At 34.8% G+C, this 17,008-nt stretch overlaps 1 protein-coding gene across 1 annotated transcript in view; it reads left to right on the top strand.

Moving 5' to 3' along the window:
* The window catches only part of LOC138321585 (uncharacterized), a 45,080-nt gene extending 28,646 nt beyond the window's left edge, over window positions 1–16,434 (top strand). Inside the window, exons 2-3 of the mRNA XM_069265357.1 lie at window positions 13,854–14,013; window positions 14,334–16,434. Coding sequence (XP_069121458.1) covers window positions 13,854–14,013; window positions 14,334–15,067 — 894 coding nt within the window. The 3' untranslated portion in view covers window positions 15,068–16,434. The remainder of the gene's footprint in view (window positions 1–13,853; window positions 14,014–14,333) is intronic.
* The last annotated feature ends 574 nt before the right edge of the window (window positions 16,435–17,008 follow it).

Genomic DNA, 17,008 nt, shown 5'->3' with positions numbered 1-17,008 from the left:
AGTGTAAAAAAAAACATCAACACGGTGTATCGATTACATCTATAAGACGGGTCATCATGACTTTATTTTTCTTTATTTTCCCAACTTTAAATGAACATATACCTTGATAATTTAAAAAAATTTCAGAAAGGTGTTCACACATATTAATAATCTATGGCTAGTACGTTGACCATGATTTAAAACAGATATTTATTTGCGTTCTCTTTGATAAAAGAAAAAAAAATACAAAAAACCCCCCAAAAAACCAAAAAAACAAACAAACAAAAAATCAAAATACAAATGAAAAATTTGGGTTCAGGAATTTTCAATTTTATTTTTAGCGTCTTTCATTTTATCATGAAGAATTTCTCTAAATTATATTCCTATAAAACCCATTTTCAATGACCTCATAATACATACATAACTGTTTCGCTTTTACTGTCATAGTTCTACATCAGATACTTGCTCATCGTTATGTCGTGAATTCAATATATAAAAGCTCTCACGCACGCTATCCATTCTCCTACCTACGAGGGAAATGAACTTTTATATTTTGATTACGATGTTGGTGTGTGAATGGATAGGTGTATCTGTTTTATGTGTTATATATGGATCCGTTAATATATCTCTTTTACAACTTTATGATTAATTGAACGCCCTCTAGAATGTCAAATTGCTATAAATAGCTGTGTTATTGGTCTGACTTTTGTTTGGTCGCAATTATTTCAAGATGAATCAAGAATGAAATGGTGCGTACAGAATTTATGTGGGAGTGTCTCTCTCACCTTTATTCGCTAATTCTTACAGGGTTCATTCATGCTCTTTTCTCATTAAAATGTGACAAAGTTATAAAATCTTAACAACTTAATTAGTGTTTAATGTATGTTAAATGATTTATAATACGATGAACTCACATTGCCCGGCATGTATGAACAGAGGGTTGAACATCTTACGTAATATGAAGATTTTGCAGAAAATTTAGTTTCAATGTAATTATACACATTGAAAATTATGGGCGTCGATCTATATAGTAATACTGTAGCCAAGTAAGAACTTAAAATCTGTTGTGCTTGATTTAATGAGGACCTCCACTGTATGCAATGTATTGCGTGTCTAAATATCTATGTTTTGGGAGGCTGCGGTATGTTCGTGTTTCGTCTTTGTGAAATAATAATAGTATATCTATCACCGTGTTTTTGATACTTACATAACAACATGAAATATGTCCAAACGAACCCATAGAGTTGTGCCTAAGTTACATTTGACACGTATTACTGTTGTACCATATGTATAGTACGAATAAAGAAAGTCTTTTGTACCTATTTATTTTAAATTATGTATAAATCTTTCCATTCTTATTACAGTGTCACACTCCAAATAATTCCCTTTGATCTTCAGGCCCATTAAATATAAAATGTTCTTCGTAAGCTAGAACGATACTTGTAATATCAATTATATTGGTATTAATAGTAATTTCTTCTGATATTAAATTCTTAAATTATGTTTTATATAACTTTATCATTACGCATTAACACAGGATGATGTCTGTTTCCCTTATCAAACACCCTTCACTTAAACACCTTTCATACATCTAATGTCAATGCAATGAAATACACTGTATAACACTTTTAGTTTGATCTCAATGCACATGACTCGGACTACATTTTAGTATTTGAATTATGTTCTATATAAAAAAAACCAGCTTGCCCCTTTTATTATAAATATTCTATGCGAATTGTCATCTTTTATTAGATAGCATCATGTTTCAGGTAGCCATATAAACTTTGCTTTTGTGTTCTAATTGATATGGCAAAGTATCTTTGGCAAAAAATTCAAAGGTATTTCTCCTTTGGTGTGAACATATTAGAACTATGTCATGTCCGAAGCGTGGACTTGACAATATACCCTAAATATCGAGTTCACCAGTACCAGTTTGAGTTTCATCAAACTGTCGACGCCAGGTTTAACTTTGTTACACCAAAATTACGCGTAATGCATCAGAAACTCTTGAAACTCTTTTAATATCACTGATATCTTCAAGTGACACACTAGCTTTTAAATAGTTTGCAAAATAGTTTTCAAAATTTCGTGCTTGCTATTATCTGCATATTGACTTTTCTGCAAATAAAAATTTTGCATCCCTCTTGTTAAATGATAGTAATTTCGTCTCTTTCTACATAAAGAGTTTCTTGGCGACCTTTTACTTACTAAACATGTTTCTTCTATTTATCTTTCTATTGGGTTTGGATAACAAAAGGAATGGCATTTAGGCCGGAAAAGAAGTCAATTGTACTCGATACATAAAGTATACAAAAGCCAGAATATGGTTTTTATGTAGAAACAAGCGACGATCACCTACTGTTCTCAGCAACGAGTACCTAAATGTCACTATGTAAACACATCTTTTTTTAAGAACATTCACAGATCATAAAAGGATAGAAAAAGTCGATAACAATAAATCTAAAAATATAGATTTGAAGATAAATGTAGATAAAGGCTCTGTAGGGGATTTAATTGATATATAGTTGTGATTAATCAGGAAGATACGATGTATATACGGTCTCCCGCGCAGGTTAAAGCCTGTTAATGGAATCAAGGTTATAAATTCGGATTTTTGCTATGAATGGATTTTAAAATGACGCACCTTCTCCTTGATATAATGGCATAGCTTAAGTCAGTTCTAAACCGGTAATTGACCGCTATTGAAGTTTATTTAGACAATCTGATTGCTACCTTTCTCAAGCACTTTACATAATTCGCAACTCACTTTTACCCTTGATTCAAATCTTCCTAAAAGCGTTCCTTCCTAAATGACGATACATATCGATTTAGAATATTTGTACGATATAATCCTCAAGTTCGAAAACTATTCTTGCCGCGACATACTGGGTAATGTCTTAATTATATAACATGTTAATTGTGATTATAGATATTGTTTAATTATCACAGTGGATCTCACAGTAAAACTATTTTGCTCCACAGTACATACACTACCTGGTACCAGACCAATTATATAGTAATTAATCCCGATATAATCTACATGTATAAAGTACACGCCAACCCGTCATTGTCTAACGCGTGTCTGCTAATTAAGAGCCTCGTATCATTTTTAAGTTAATTACCTTAATTCTAATGAACATTTCAACATGACATGAATACCCGTCAACATATATCAATCATCCTTAATTAGAGTGATTATACCTCACAGTTATCACACAACTACCGGGGAGTGGTAATTCATTTTGAAAATTTATGATAATTTTATAATTTAGATATTATAATGGAAATACAATGCACTATTATCTGCTTGTAAAATAAAACAATACAGCGTTATCACAACAATAATTATATATAAGTAAAGCGGATACATTTATATATTTCTCTGACCTTTGGTAATCATTCAAACTAGATTTACATGATTTGTGTAGATGATGAATCCTATAACTAAATCCTTTCCTGTGCATCTAGTGTTATTCTATGACTTTCTCTGCGGGTGTTTAGGTACAAACCATTATCTTGTTTACATTTGTCTTTGTCGTTTACCGACGGAAATATAAAATATCACCATGGATTCCAAAGTATGGCCGATCCCACTTTATTCCAAAGTATGGCCCGATCCCACTTTATTCCAAAGTTTGACTCGATTCTACTCAATTCCAAAGTTTGACTCAATTCCGAAGTATGACTGGATTCCACTGGATATTAAAGAAAGACTCAATCACACTTGATGCAATATCTTTTATAGATTAAGACAATAATCATAACATTTTTCGATCTTCACCCATGTCTATCATTAATTTCACGAAATATCCCCCTTTTAAGATAACTGTTACCCCAGTTTTAAGTGGCGTTATGGTTTTTTTCGGGATGCATACTAAGTGGATCGTAGTAGGCAACGTGAAGAGTAAACAACATTCGATATAAAAAGGTCTAATTGGCAACCTGCCAAAATTGTGAAGGTGACTTTCTTGACACTTTTACCTAAACGAGCTTTTATCATTTTATATACACTGTTCTACGATGGTGTTCGTTTTGGAGATAAATTCATAACACGCTGTTTCACAGTATCCTATTAATATTACGACGATAAGTGTAAAATGAACCAATGTATTGACACTTTCGAGCATTTGAAACAACTTCAAGTATCTCTAAATTTCAATTTTAGCCAATGTATTCAGCATGCTTCTGATAGTATATCAGAACAAATATTGATACTCTTAAGTTCTAGTTACGATGTACAAACAGACTATTCCATGTATATGACATCCCCAGACTAAACACAAGCAGCACGCGTAAGGCATGTTATACCAATGTAGGCTTTCTTATCGGCTGTCTGAATGTAAGGCGATAGCTTTCATACAACATACTTACAAAAATATATACTGCGTATATACCGTGAGGGCTAGACGGATTACAGCGACTGAACTCTCATAGAAAGATATGTTAATGCAAACTTCAAAACATTCCCGTTAAAAAAGAGTGAAAAAAATGATACAAGAAAATATATGCATATCTTATATGTCTCCATTTGCCAAATTACTGTTAAATAGTCTTTTGCTGACAATAAATCCATCACATATATAAATACTAGTTATTTGATAAATAGAATCGTACACTCGTGCCTATGTAATATAAAACTATTCAACTCCTATCATTTTCAATTTTCGTATCGTAAAGTCACTCATATAAGATCCTCTATGCATAAAAAGTAGCCCTTTCCCCCAAAATACGTCTATCAAAACATTTTAAAATATCAGACAAAATTCAAAACAAAATGTCCATAGATAGCACAGATAAGTCAGAAGTGTATCAGAGAATCTGAAAGTTTGGAAGAAATTGCGATACAATTTAAGTTGTACGGATACTTACGGGTAAACGATAAATTATTTTCCTAACAGAGATGCAACTGAGCGGCTCCTAAGATAAGTGAAGTATTACTCTAAGCTCATCCAATCCGAAAACATAAACTTCCTTCGCAACCAAATTCACAAAAGACCAAACTTCGATATAAAATTCACCATTTGTGTTCTTTTTAAGGACTAAAATATGTCTAACGATAGAGATACAGAGCTAACGTTTTAAAATAGTTGTTCGAAGACATCATATAGGGAAACACAGTTGTCAGTGCACTTGAACAAAAATACTTAGAGTTTGTATGCTTTAGCATATGTATGGATTCCTTGTCAATCCTCGCTCATTCTGAATTTATGTTAAATTACTACTTTTTAATTGGAGGTAGTCAGCAGCTAGGGAACTTAAGATTACGTTGGAAAACAGCAAAACAACAACATTTTATTATAAATAATCGAATCCCATGCATGGTAAACGTATACATAACTTTGCTGATAACGTTAGGGTATATGAGAAGTTGAAAGTTAAAGTCATTCATCCTTATATCAATTGACGTATCTTGTTTCAAACTTGTTTTGTTTGGATATTGCTTTTAGTAAACATTTTGATAACAAACGTGAACACTTTATAGAAGATGAACTGCTCTGTGATATATTCGCGTAGAAAAGTGCCATTCCCATACATCAAAGAAAACATAGATAGATGAGTTCGTAACAATGGGTTTGTAAGCTTTATTGACTGATCGCATTATGTTGCATTTTTCGTATCTTAATTATTATTTGAATTCATCTTACAATGTAAGGTACAGAATTAAAATATAAAACAATTCTAAACGATCTTTATTATGTAGGGTTTAACAAAATGCCAAGAAAAAGACAGATGATCTAGGAAGAAGACTGCAGCTTTTCACTTAAGCTATCAATACCAAACTAATTTATATGTTGTGGGTAAATAATGTATGAACTAAAGGCGATACAGCAGGGGCCGAGGTACAGCGGTATTTGTGGTATCTTAATGGCGGCACTATTGTCTTCGATATCTTGTTAACTGCACGAAAACATGCTGATAGATAGGCAATTCTCGACGTCTCACTGCGCTTACTGAATACCGTATGAATACCGGAAAGATACCCGTCCAAGCGTCTCGTTGATATGATTCAAGTCTTTAAATGAATCGGACACGTCATGTTTCACATGGTTTACAAATGGCGGGTATTGGTTGATCTTGTTCCGTGGCCGATACCGACCATTTGTCATCGGGTGGTATTGTCTTGGAGTCTCGGGTGTAATATCTCAGTCTTTGAGAGATAAAAGATAACAAGGGGTGCAGTATCGTCTGTCAAGATTTGATTATATCTACACACATAAAATGCAAAATTTTGACAGTTTCGGTTACTTAATACGCGTTGATGGTCCTCTAACATTCAATCCGTGCCCTTGCATTGTTCGGATATTTTTTCTTCGACTTATCATATGGGGCAAATATTTATGTGAACAGTTATATCGGTGCTAAGGTCATTTTGTCTGACAAAACTGATTATTTTTCTGTTATAATAAGGTAACTTTGAATCCTTCAAAACACCTATGTATTATCTTTTAAGTCATCTTATTCTCCTTGTCAATACAAACGAGTATCTGATTTTGTGCTTTGTACTGTAAATAACATAACTTTCTCCAGACCATTGTGGTAATCGATTTTGTTTTTGTCTTCAGAAAACGTGATCCTTAAGTATCATTTTCGTTATCCGTTAAATCTGCCAGATTTGGAGCATTTGTATTTTGTTTTTTTTCCCAATATTTGTGAATAAGCGGGAAGGCCCAAGTGTTACAATACATAATTGAACTTTATCTCCAAAATAAAGCTTTACCTGAAAAAAATATGCCAAAGAGCTTCAGTATTCTGGAACCATAACGGCATCTTATTTCCATGGAGCAATGCGTTATTTTCAAAATATCCAATTAATTAGCCCTTACAATATTTACATGAACCCGATGGGATTTCTTCCACTCTAGCTATAAGTAAGTAAAAAGAACTCAAATTACTATGCTATCGGAGAGAAACCTATTACAAGTGTTGTCTCCATATCTACTTCTCTTTAGTTCATTACTGTAAGTCACCATCCTAACTCACCATTGGGAACTATGGTTTATTACGTTGGAGCCAAAAGTTGCGGACACGTTTTAATCAAGCATCACGTTTGTGGCCGTATGATGGGTGTGTTTTACATTCGTATTGTGTCCGTGGCGTATATAAAGCAGGGGTGAAGATGAGGCAAATAGGACGGGCAAGTACGTAAACCCCGTAAACAACCTGCTTGCTGCCAATTTACATGGCTTCTGGGAGCCATAACAAGCTAGAGCAGTGCCATAGACGTCTAATTAGAATGACACCTCTGTCCTCTTGTACAGTGGCATAGGTAGCGTTCCTGGTGCGCTGTCAATATACCCAAAACTACTCAACTCGGCACTTTAACACATAGACTTGTCATGCACTGGTCATACAATTACTTAACACGCCCTCGAGAAATGTTTGAATTATAACACAAAAAATACCACATGGGGATGTATTATGTGGCTAGGAGATAATGTATGACAGTACTTCGACAGAAAACCCGTTTTCGCTCCTAAAATTGGGCGATTGGACAATTTAACCGAGAAAGATTTGAGCGGATAACATTCTGGCCGCAAATTAGCTAGGGTGAGATTGTAGATTAGATAACAAAAAACACGCGTTTTAATTGGAGGGATGTAAATAATAGTGGTTGGAGAGAAGGGGTGATCGTAAATAACACAGCGGTTAGAGAGTACGACAAATAGTAAAACACTTTCGTTAGAGAATAAGTCCAGGAAAGCTTATGTGCGAACATTGCTAGAATCACGTAGTTACGATGGAGTAATGAATGAAAGCGCTGTGTTTCATTGCTCTAACGTGGATACCATCTTACTTCATGAATGAGAACGGACAAAAATGTTAACAGTAGTCGGTTGCATAAGTCAAGACAAGAGCATAAAAATACAACATTAAATTACTTGAATGAAACCGAAACTGGTAAATGTACAATTCATAACGATGTAGTGAGAAAATGTGAAATATTTTGAGGTAATTAGTAGAGTAAGTGTTCCGTAACTAATATACAACGAAGACAACGAGTTCACCAGGAACCACCAGTAGTTAATATACAACAAACGGTATAGTACTGACATATAACGCACACTTCTAATATCCTCATGTCAAACTGTAAGGTGACTGAGGATCACTTCGTTCTGTATAAAATACATGTAGATGTGTAACTGATTAGGTAATATGTTATATAAGATATGGGGATCTTACTAATGATTTGATCTCAATTGATTCTAATAGGATTTTCTGCATACATGTAAGATGTTTTTACTTGTACATGCATACCAAAATTCATCTTTAAGCTCGACAATGTACAATTAACCTTGCTTTGTCGTTATGTCCGAAACACCTGTCATTCATATATCATAATAAACAAAATACAGGTTATTCCTATCATCAAAGAAAATTACTTTGTTAAAATCCATTTGAACAGGTAGGAAGCACGATAAAATAATCACTTTTACGACGAACTGTGACAGAATCAAAGGTTTTATCATTGAAAAATTCAAATAAAGATATTTAAAGCTTTAATGCATTTTTTCTTTCAGTTTAACGACCGCTGCAAGTTAAAATTAGCATACAAGATCGATTATTTAAAATTCCAGAAATATTTCTTTTATTGTGACACTATTTACTTATAATTTAGTTCAGTAAACATTACACACTGAGTCCTTGTGTACAATTTATAGATGCCCGGCACTATGAACGATAATCACTCGTTTATATATAAACTCCATCTTTGTCCTGAGTTTATGTGACATACATTCAGACATGAATGTGTGTGCTAAAACGTTCCAAAATGAACATATTGTAGTAGCTGAATGAAGGACAGCAGGTACAAATATATATGGAAAAAAGAACGGCAGGTGCAGGACTGCCCTGACTAATACCCACACAAAAACCTAGACCCTTGTGACAGGGTCATGCTAGTCCTCGCTATTTACAAAACAAATCTATCTTGGTTTCTCGGCGGGCCTGGAATGGCTGTAATGTACAAAAAAATACCTAGTAAGTATATGGTTTACATATAAAGCGTGATGGTCGTATAGTCAAGTAAACACTTTAAACGACATCTACGGATGTAGACTCTGGAAGGTAATGGCCATTACATCTAGAACTGGTGACATACATACACACATATTGCTTATAAATATCTGTTCTGTGTTAATTATGAAAGAATATAAATTCTTAAGCGCTGAAAATATTTGATTCAATCTCAAAACAAACGTGCATACATCCCAGGGAAAGTAAGGATAAAAACATATAACTTATACAATTTGCGCGAAATCGACATACGTTTTTGAAATTCGATGTTGAATGGTTTCGGAATCCTTGTCTTATCAAATATATCACATTGTTGAATACAACAAGCATATTGCTACACTGCCCAAGCCTTATGAGTGAAGATGTGTTTAGGTGTATCTAATACATTCCACTATATCATATACTGCCTACGATACCAGCCATTGTTTACATAGACAAATATCAGAAGAGCAGACAGGAATCTGGAAATGGACAGCAACTGTCATGGCGAGGTACCAATGATTGATTGCAGTCAAAAACATAACTAGGTGAAGGGCAAACCGGAAATCGCGGAGGAATATACTTTTTTTATGAAAAAGAGCTGGATCTTAGGTTTTCATTTCAATATGCCTGAAGCAATGTTTCTGGGATAGTAGACATACCGAAATTAGATTTATTTTATCGCCAAGGAATAGATATGTACATTTACTGTATTATGAGCACACGTATTTATAAATGTAGTGCACGTTATATATAGGTCAACAAAGATTAAGGTAAAATAATCACGGTAGGTTGTAAAACTGTGGTAAATAGATCACGGATGATGTTGAAAGGTTTGTTGAAAGTTCTTCTCACTAAAGTCACCGTTCGGACATTACAGGGCCATAAACAACAATTAGTATATAATGTGGGGCCGTAAACCATCTCCCTATCACTCCACTCATCAGTACTTTAATACAATTTATTGTTCTTTATACAGTAAGGTAAACACAAACCTTCCGACCGTAAAAATATATAGGTACCCTCCATTCGGATTCCATATACCCACAACTATAAAGACAGATGTTATCTGGGCTATTCCGGCGTTGTGTGACCTTAATGGGAGTCGGGAACTATTTGATGGGTTAAGCACGTTACCGCCTAAGTATGGCCCCAGTTATGATTTTCTGTGTAGTTATCCATTTGGACACCATGGTGGACATATCTATATGGCATTAATCGTACTGATCTATGGTTTGTTTATGCAATCATAATTCATAATAACAATGATCTGCTGACGTTATCATATTGTTATATTCATATTTACATTATGTTGTGGGAGGGCTTTAACCTTTTTTTAATCTAACACCACCCAAAATATAAGACTAGAAATGTAATTTACATACAAAGCATTTCTGAAATGATTCTATTCAAATCTATTTTCTAGTTAACGTACAGGCCATCCAGGTTGTTAGCCCTGGATCGGCAACGTTGCTTGTATTGCTGTGAGCATTGTAGAGTTATACCTTTTCTGACGCTCTGCGTTAAAATCAGAATGGTGTGGAATAGCTATTGGATGTCGATTTTGTCTTTGGTTTCTTTTAGTTAGCCTTAAAGTTTTAGGTTTCATGCTTGATGTCTGTGGCCAGATGCGATTTTAACACATTTTAAAAATAGTTGCCGTGGCGTTAAAAAGCCTGTCAATTTGAATTACTCATAACATTGTTCAGTTCGCACACCATTCCCCTTAGCATCAAATCCTCAATTAGCATCAAATCCAATAGACTTAAAGGGTTCAGTTTCGTTTCGTTTAATTTTGTTCCTGAAAATGGACTTCACACTTGTGTTTCCGCTGTATTTGACAATGACAGAAATGCCTTGTCATACATAAACGACAGTGATGCATGGCGGGAAAATCTACCACAAATACCATTGGTTAGAAACGACAGCTGATTTTAGCAGGGATGTGATATAAATGAGAATGGGTTTTATAAACACGAGTTATAGTCGTCGATACTATGCTTTATGTGAGATTCGACACATTTTGAGACAGACTCGGGCTCTACTCGCGGTCGGACCGACATGATGTCGAGAATGTTTAGGACATAACATCTCTCTCAATTAGCGACGTTGTCACGTGACGGTCACGTGATTAGTTTATGGCCATATAAAGTCATTTTGTAAGAGCTAGTTAGACACCGACCATTAATTAAGATCAAGATATGCTAGTCAGGAAGTTATTTGTCTCCAACTGCCCCACTTTACGATAATATAGCATCCATATCATAGTGTTTACGTATTTAAAGATGCTCCACCGCTGACAAATGGTATTTTTCTCTATCAAATACAGGAGCAGACGATTTAGTATTTTTCTTCAGTTACAAAAGTTACTTACTTTACACCATTACCACCATTGAAAAGTTTTAGCTTCTCATTTCGGTACATACAAACATGAATATTTGGAATTAATTATGCTCATTTGAAATACTTCTTTCAGATTTTTTATCTAACTAAAATACAGTTGTCAACATGATTCATAATAGAAATGTAGAGCTAATTGGCTGCAATGCAAAGGCAAGGATTATAACTTTCAAGTATCGTAAAATGGAAACCAGGTCACTGCATTATATGACATTCCACCTAATTATTACCCTGCAGCATAAAACACAACATTCCTTAATTTATGAATGATATCAAGCATAGACTCGAAAATTAAGCAAAATAGTCATTAACTTTTTGCCATCGCACTCCCGTGTTTTCAGTAGTTATATCTTTTATCATAAGAAAATATCTCTGTCTTCTTGACAAACCACAAGGAATGTTACGCAAATTAAAACAATATTTATCAACTGGATGTTGAGAGGGGGATTCTCTGAATTATATAAGGACATTAGCTGATAGCCTAACATGTTAGTCTGTGTGTCGTAAACACCTGTTGGTCCTGTCTAATTATCACATCAAAGACGGAACAGGTAACCACGGCAGCCGAGGACATCTCTCCTTGACACTCTAACCTTACACATAAGGACACAAGAATGTCCTCTGCCCTCCGGCCCAGCTGTCACCGTCACGATTACATTCATGCTTTTAGAGAATCATTTGTAAGATTTTAATTTTCAGATAAGACTACCTAAAAAGTATCTTTCCTTGAAAACATTAAGAAAGAAAAAGCATACTTGAAATCCAAGCAAGCTACATACATTCACAAGAGATATCTCTCCGTTTTTGTAATGTTTTGTTTGACTGTTATAAACTACAAAATACGTTGTAATACATACTATGATATCATAGCAAATGTCCTTTTTCGTCTCTTAAAGTTGTATTACAACTATGAGCACTTACAAAACAAGTCTTCAAAGGGGGTGACAAAAGAAATCCATATCAATATACTATTATTATAATGACTTTCACTGTTAATAAATAGTAAAACATACGAGTGGAATGATATCAATATTGTCGTTGATGTAAATCTTTATCATGTTTACCAAAAATGAATGGCGGTATTGATAATGCAGTTTGTATCAAATATCATACAGTAAAATATACACCTATATTTTGTATAATTGCATTAAAGAAAGACTTCATTTCAATAGTAATGTAGCATGCATTAATGCACTAAGAGTGCATATCATCGGATGTCGTGATTATGACATTTAAACTTCACCTTGAACGTTTGTCATTATCCATGAAGAAGTACTACATCACATCATAATTATAGTTACACTTTCCTACTTTATGAAAGATGAAGACTTGTGTGAGGTTGAGTATGTTTGTGCTAGTTGGGAAGTATATTGGGCGTTGTACAAAGCGTTGAAGGTAGAGAGTGTTGGTTATTTCATATAGTAATTAAAGATCTCTATTGTGATATTGCTTTGATGTCGTTAAAAGACCAAGAGAAAAACACAATGTTCATGACACTAAAATTGCATATATGATATGATATGTTGGGTATATAACATACCTAGAACAATCTAGAAAGCCCTTGTTTCCTTACAAACACATTTGTTTTCTACTTCTAATATCAGTCAAAACGAAACCATACTACAAAGCCCAAAGCAAAGTCATTTTTGCGAATGTTTCATGGAAAACAAATAAATCTGTCATCGCCATTGTCTTAATAAATTTTGGATGAATGAAATACCGTCCTCTCGTGTGACAGCTCTCTTTGATGTTTTAATTTCCTGCATGTGCTAGAATGCACACAGATCGATAGGTTCAGCGGTTGGGATGTTTCTTCTTTGCTCATCTTCGTCCTATATCGATCAATAGATCTGTTTTTTCTTGCTTTATTGCCAGTGTTCTCTCTGTGGGTTGTTCGCACGGTGTTCGCCATCATAGATCTCAATCAGTTTCACGCTTAAAAAGGTCAAATTAAGTCAGGGTGACTTCCGCGCTTTCTTAGCGCGTGATGTATTGGGTGTTATCAGAAGCACCTTCCATACAGAGACGATGCGGTGGGAAAATGAGGCCCAAAAGGGATTATTTGCCACAAACGTCGAAAAGGATGTGTGTAATTGATTCGAGTCAATGGGATACTCAACGCACAAAACTCAAACAGACACGTGACCGGATAGGCCTAACATCATTTACTGCCCAATAGTCCGCTAGCTATTTCCTGCAATTAATTTCAATTTATAACTACCGCCCTCTTTTATCCTCAGTAATCAAAACTGCATTTGTCAATTTTGCTTCTTTGCATTCTTTTTGTGAAGAAACATCCGGTTTTCTTTGTTTCCTTGTCGGAAATTAGACAAGAATACTAATAATGTTATGTCTTTAATAATTAACCAATTCAAATAGCATTTCCCGGAACCCGTAAAGATAATTTACACATGCATTTGTAACAATTCTCAAAGACACAACTTCTTAACACTATTGCATTGCCCATTTTATCGTTCTAGGTGAGTAGTTCCAGACGACTTTCAATCGGACCGGAAGCACAGCGACTATGTCGAACGTACCGGAAGGTGTGCTCTGCTGGTAGATTCTGCGCAATGCAGTACTTCAATACACCAAGAAATATTTCATTGCCAATATGCGTTCCCGAACATATAATTCCGGGTAAGTAGTCAAAGACTAAATATCAATTATAATTTCTTATATCATTTTGCAACACCGTGAACATTCGGTCGCTATCTACAGTTTACATTAGGGATATAGCTACCTGCTAAATGCAACAATTGTATATAATGTTTGGTTAACTCAATATTAGGTACCCTTTTAATGTTACTTTCTAAAACGCTGATGGATAAAATCACAACATTTCTTTTGATTCTCGCAAAAGTTACTTGAAAAGTCGTTATTTTAACAATAAATAGAACTGTTTTAAGGCTATAAAAATTAATAAAAAAAGTAATGGCTTTCTTGTTTTCTCTCAATAGCTGAACAAAAGATATGTGATCTTCAGCCGGACCAAGGAAAATGTGGAGCCCGCTACATCAGGTGGTTCTATCACAAGGGACAAAACAAGTGTAACTGGTTCTACTTCGGTGGATGTGATGGAAATCAAAATAACTTCAAAAGCAAACACCAGTGTGAGGAGACCTGCCGATCAGCAATTGACAATAATGCACATCCAAACCGGAATAATGCTATTGCACTTCCAGTAAAAACTAGCCCAGTAGTGATATCTGAACCTATTTTTCTACCAGAGAGATCAAATCAAATAAGTCGACCATTTTCATTGAGATCTAAAAAGGTGGGAAAAACCGATAAGGATCGAAGACGAAAGCGTCGACTACGCGACCGGAAGAAGCGCAGGTTACAAAAACTGCGCAGGCGGAGACGGAAGTTAAACGTTAGTCCCCGGAAACGTAGACGTGACGGGAAGATTTCGGGACGGAAGCGTAAAAATAGAAAGAAGAAGCGACAAGGAAGGAAAAATAAAAAGAAGAATAAGAATAAAAAGAATAAGACGCATAAGGGCAACAAGAGAGACAGGATGACGGCGGAGGTTGAGGAAGAAAATGAGCCTAATAATGATAATCAAATGACAAATGAAAAACGTAAAACTGATAAAACATCAACAGACGTTACTACTGAAAGTAAATCATCGCTTAAAACATTAACAGTTCTTGATTCAGGCGACGAGGAAACAGATGATAGTGAAAGCTAACGAGTGTGTAGTTTTTTGCGATAATAAATATCATATCAAAATGTAGCAACCCAAAACAGAGTGCAGGCATTTGAATAATGAGATATATATAATGAAACATTCGGTCAAATGGAAATGTATTATCTAGAATAATATGTGCTTCTTTTCGAACACGCGAATCATGTGCCGTCGATGGGGCTCTATAGAAGTATTTTATTTCCATTCACTCAGTTAAGTATCGAATAGGATTAACCCATCTTGAATACTGCTGATTTTAAACCGGATGCTAACTTCTTGTTAACGATAAACAGGTAATCTCCCGTTGACATGGATGGATATTTCGTGGTCAGTGGAAATGTTTGGAAACAAACTCTTAGCCGCGTATGCCCTACTGTGGGCTGACGTAAGTGGTATGAGAAACTGTAGTTAAACCCCAGTATTAGGTAGGACGTGACATTCTGTTTAGTTCTGCGAAAAAATAAGTAAATATCTAAGCAATTATTCATGGTCATGTAGGCGCTTGACCATCACTTACAAATTAAGCGTCTCGTGAACAATGCTGGTAACTAGATTGCCCGTTTACAGACGCTTGTGATTAGCCTTGAGTTATTATAGTGCCCTGTGAACAATGTATCACTTGACCGAGGAAGGGGGAGAATAAGGGCAGGTAACTCCGGCGTTGACTTCTACGAGTTTTGTGCGGCTGTTGCCCTTTTGTATTACTAATATGTACATTATTTTTATGCCGTAATTGATGTATAAGTAATAAATTAATTCATTAATAACTGTATTTTATGGAATATGTTAATAATTCTGTACATATCCAAACTGTTATTTTATATTTTAAGAGCAAGCCCGTATAGGTAGTTGAATGTCATTTGAATGGGTTTATTGATTTAATGTATAGATTTTCTCATTCGTTCATCAGACTATGTATTTCGGTAAGACTGAACCATAAAGTGTTTTTGCTGTTCTGTACATAAAGTCTCGTTTAACGGTGTATATATCTTAATTATATATAATATGTAAATGTATCTGACTTTTGTTATGGAATATACTTAGCGCAAAAAGACACAAGAACACCATAACTATCTTCATTTCTCAGTCAGTTGACTTTGTACGCCTTATACCGCCGATCACAACTTTGTAAGGCATAACGGACATATAAACTGTAGTGGGTAAATGGTCGGTGTATAAACCAAGAATTTTAACTAATAAGGATAGCTCCCAAGGACTTACTTGGAGGTTAAAGAATTTTGATATTTAAGTTGTCCTATTCGTTTCGATATCGAATGCAGTTTCGATAACAATATGATATCCAAACATTACACGTGTTCGTTTATATTTGTAAAGCTCATCTCCATAAAGAAAGTTGTGACTCTAACAAAGTGTTGTGTTGTTCTTGTTCGAAATTCAAAGCAGAAATTCAAAAGCATGGCCATTCTTCTACAAAACCGTTCTGGAGGAAAAGAATTAAGTTAAATAAGCCTGAGAGTGCTATTTTGTGAAATGAATCGTAAAAGTTTAATTACTTCCTTTTTGCGAGCCTTTGCGTGCCTAAATCAATTTTTAAGACCATAAAGCCATATATGATATGAACACAAATGCAAGTTTGTCATAGAATTACAGCGATCTACATTTCGATTTTTGAAGGATTTAAACGTCAAAATAAGCTGTAAGAAATCCATCGATGGCAGCCATTTTGTAACGTCTCCCTCGTATCCAAACGTTATGCCAAAGAGACAAAGATTCCATAAAGTTAATGGGTTGGAGATGAAATTAAAACTTAAAGACAACACACTCAGCCTAGGAACACGTACATTTCTTACATAGAGAAAGTCATTGGACATATGGCGGAGTATGTGATAAAGTGGAAGCCAAAGAGGATTGGATAAAAGCAAAAAGACATGGGGAAAAAGGGAAAAAAGAAAAGATTGGAAGAGGAACAGACAATTATGTATG

This window comes from Argopecten irradians, chromosome 4, assembly GCF_041381155.1.
Source record: "Argopecten irradians isolate NY chromosome 4, Ai_NY, whole genome shotgun sequence".
NCBI classification, from domain to species: Eukaryota; Metazoa; Mollusca; class Bivalvia; order Pectinida; family Pectinidae; genus Argopecten; species Argopecten irradians.
Note: the sequence above shows the minus strand (reverse complement) of the source record. Positions and strands in the feature narration are given on the sequence as shown.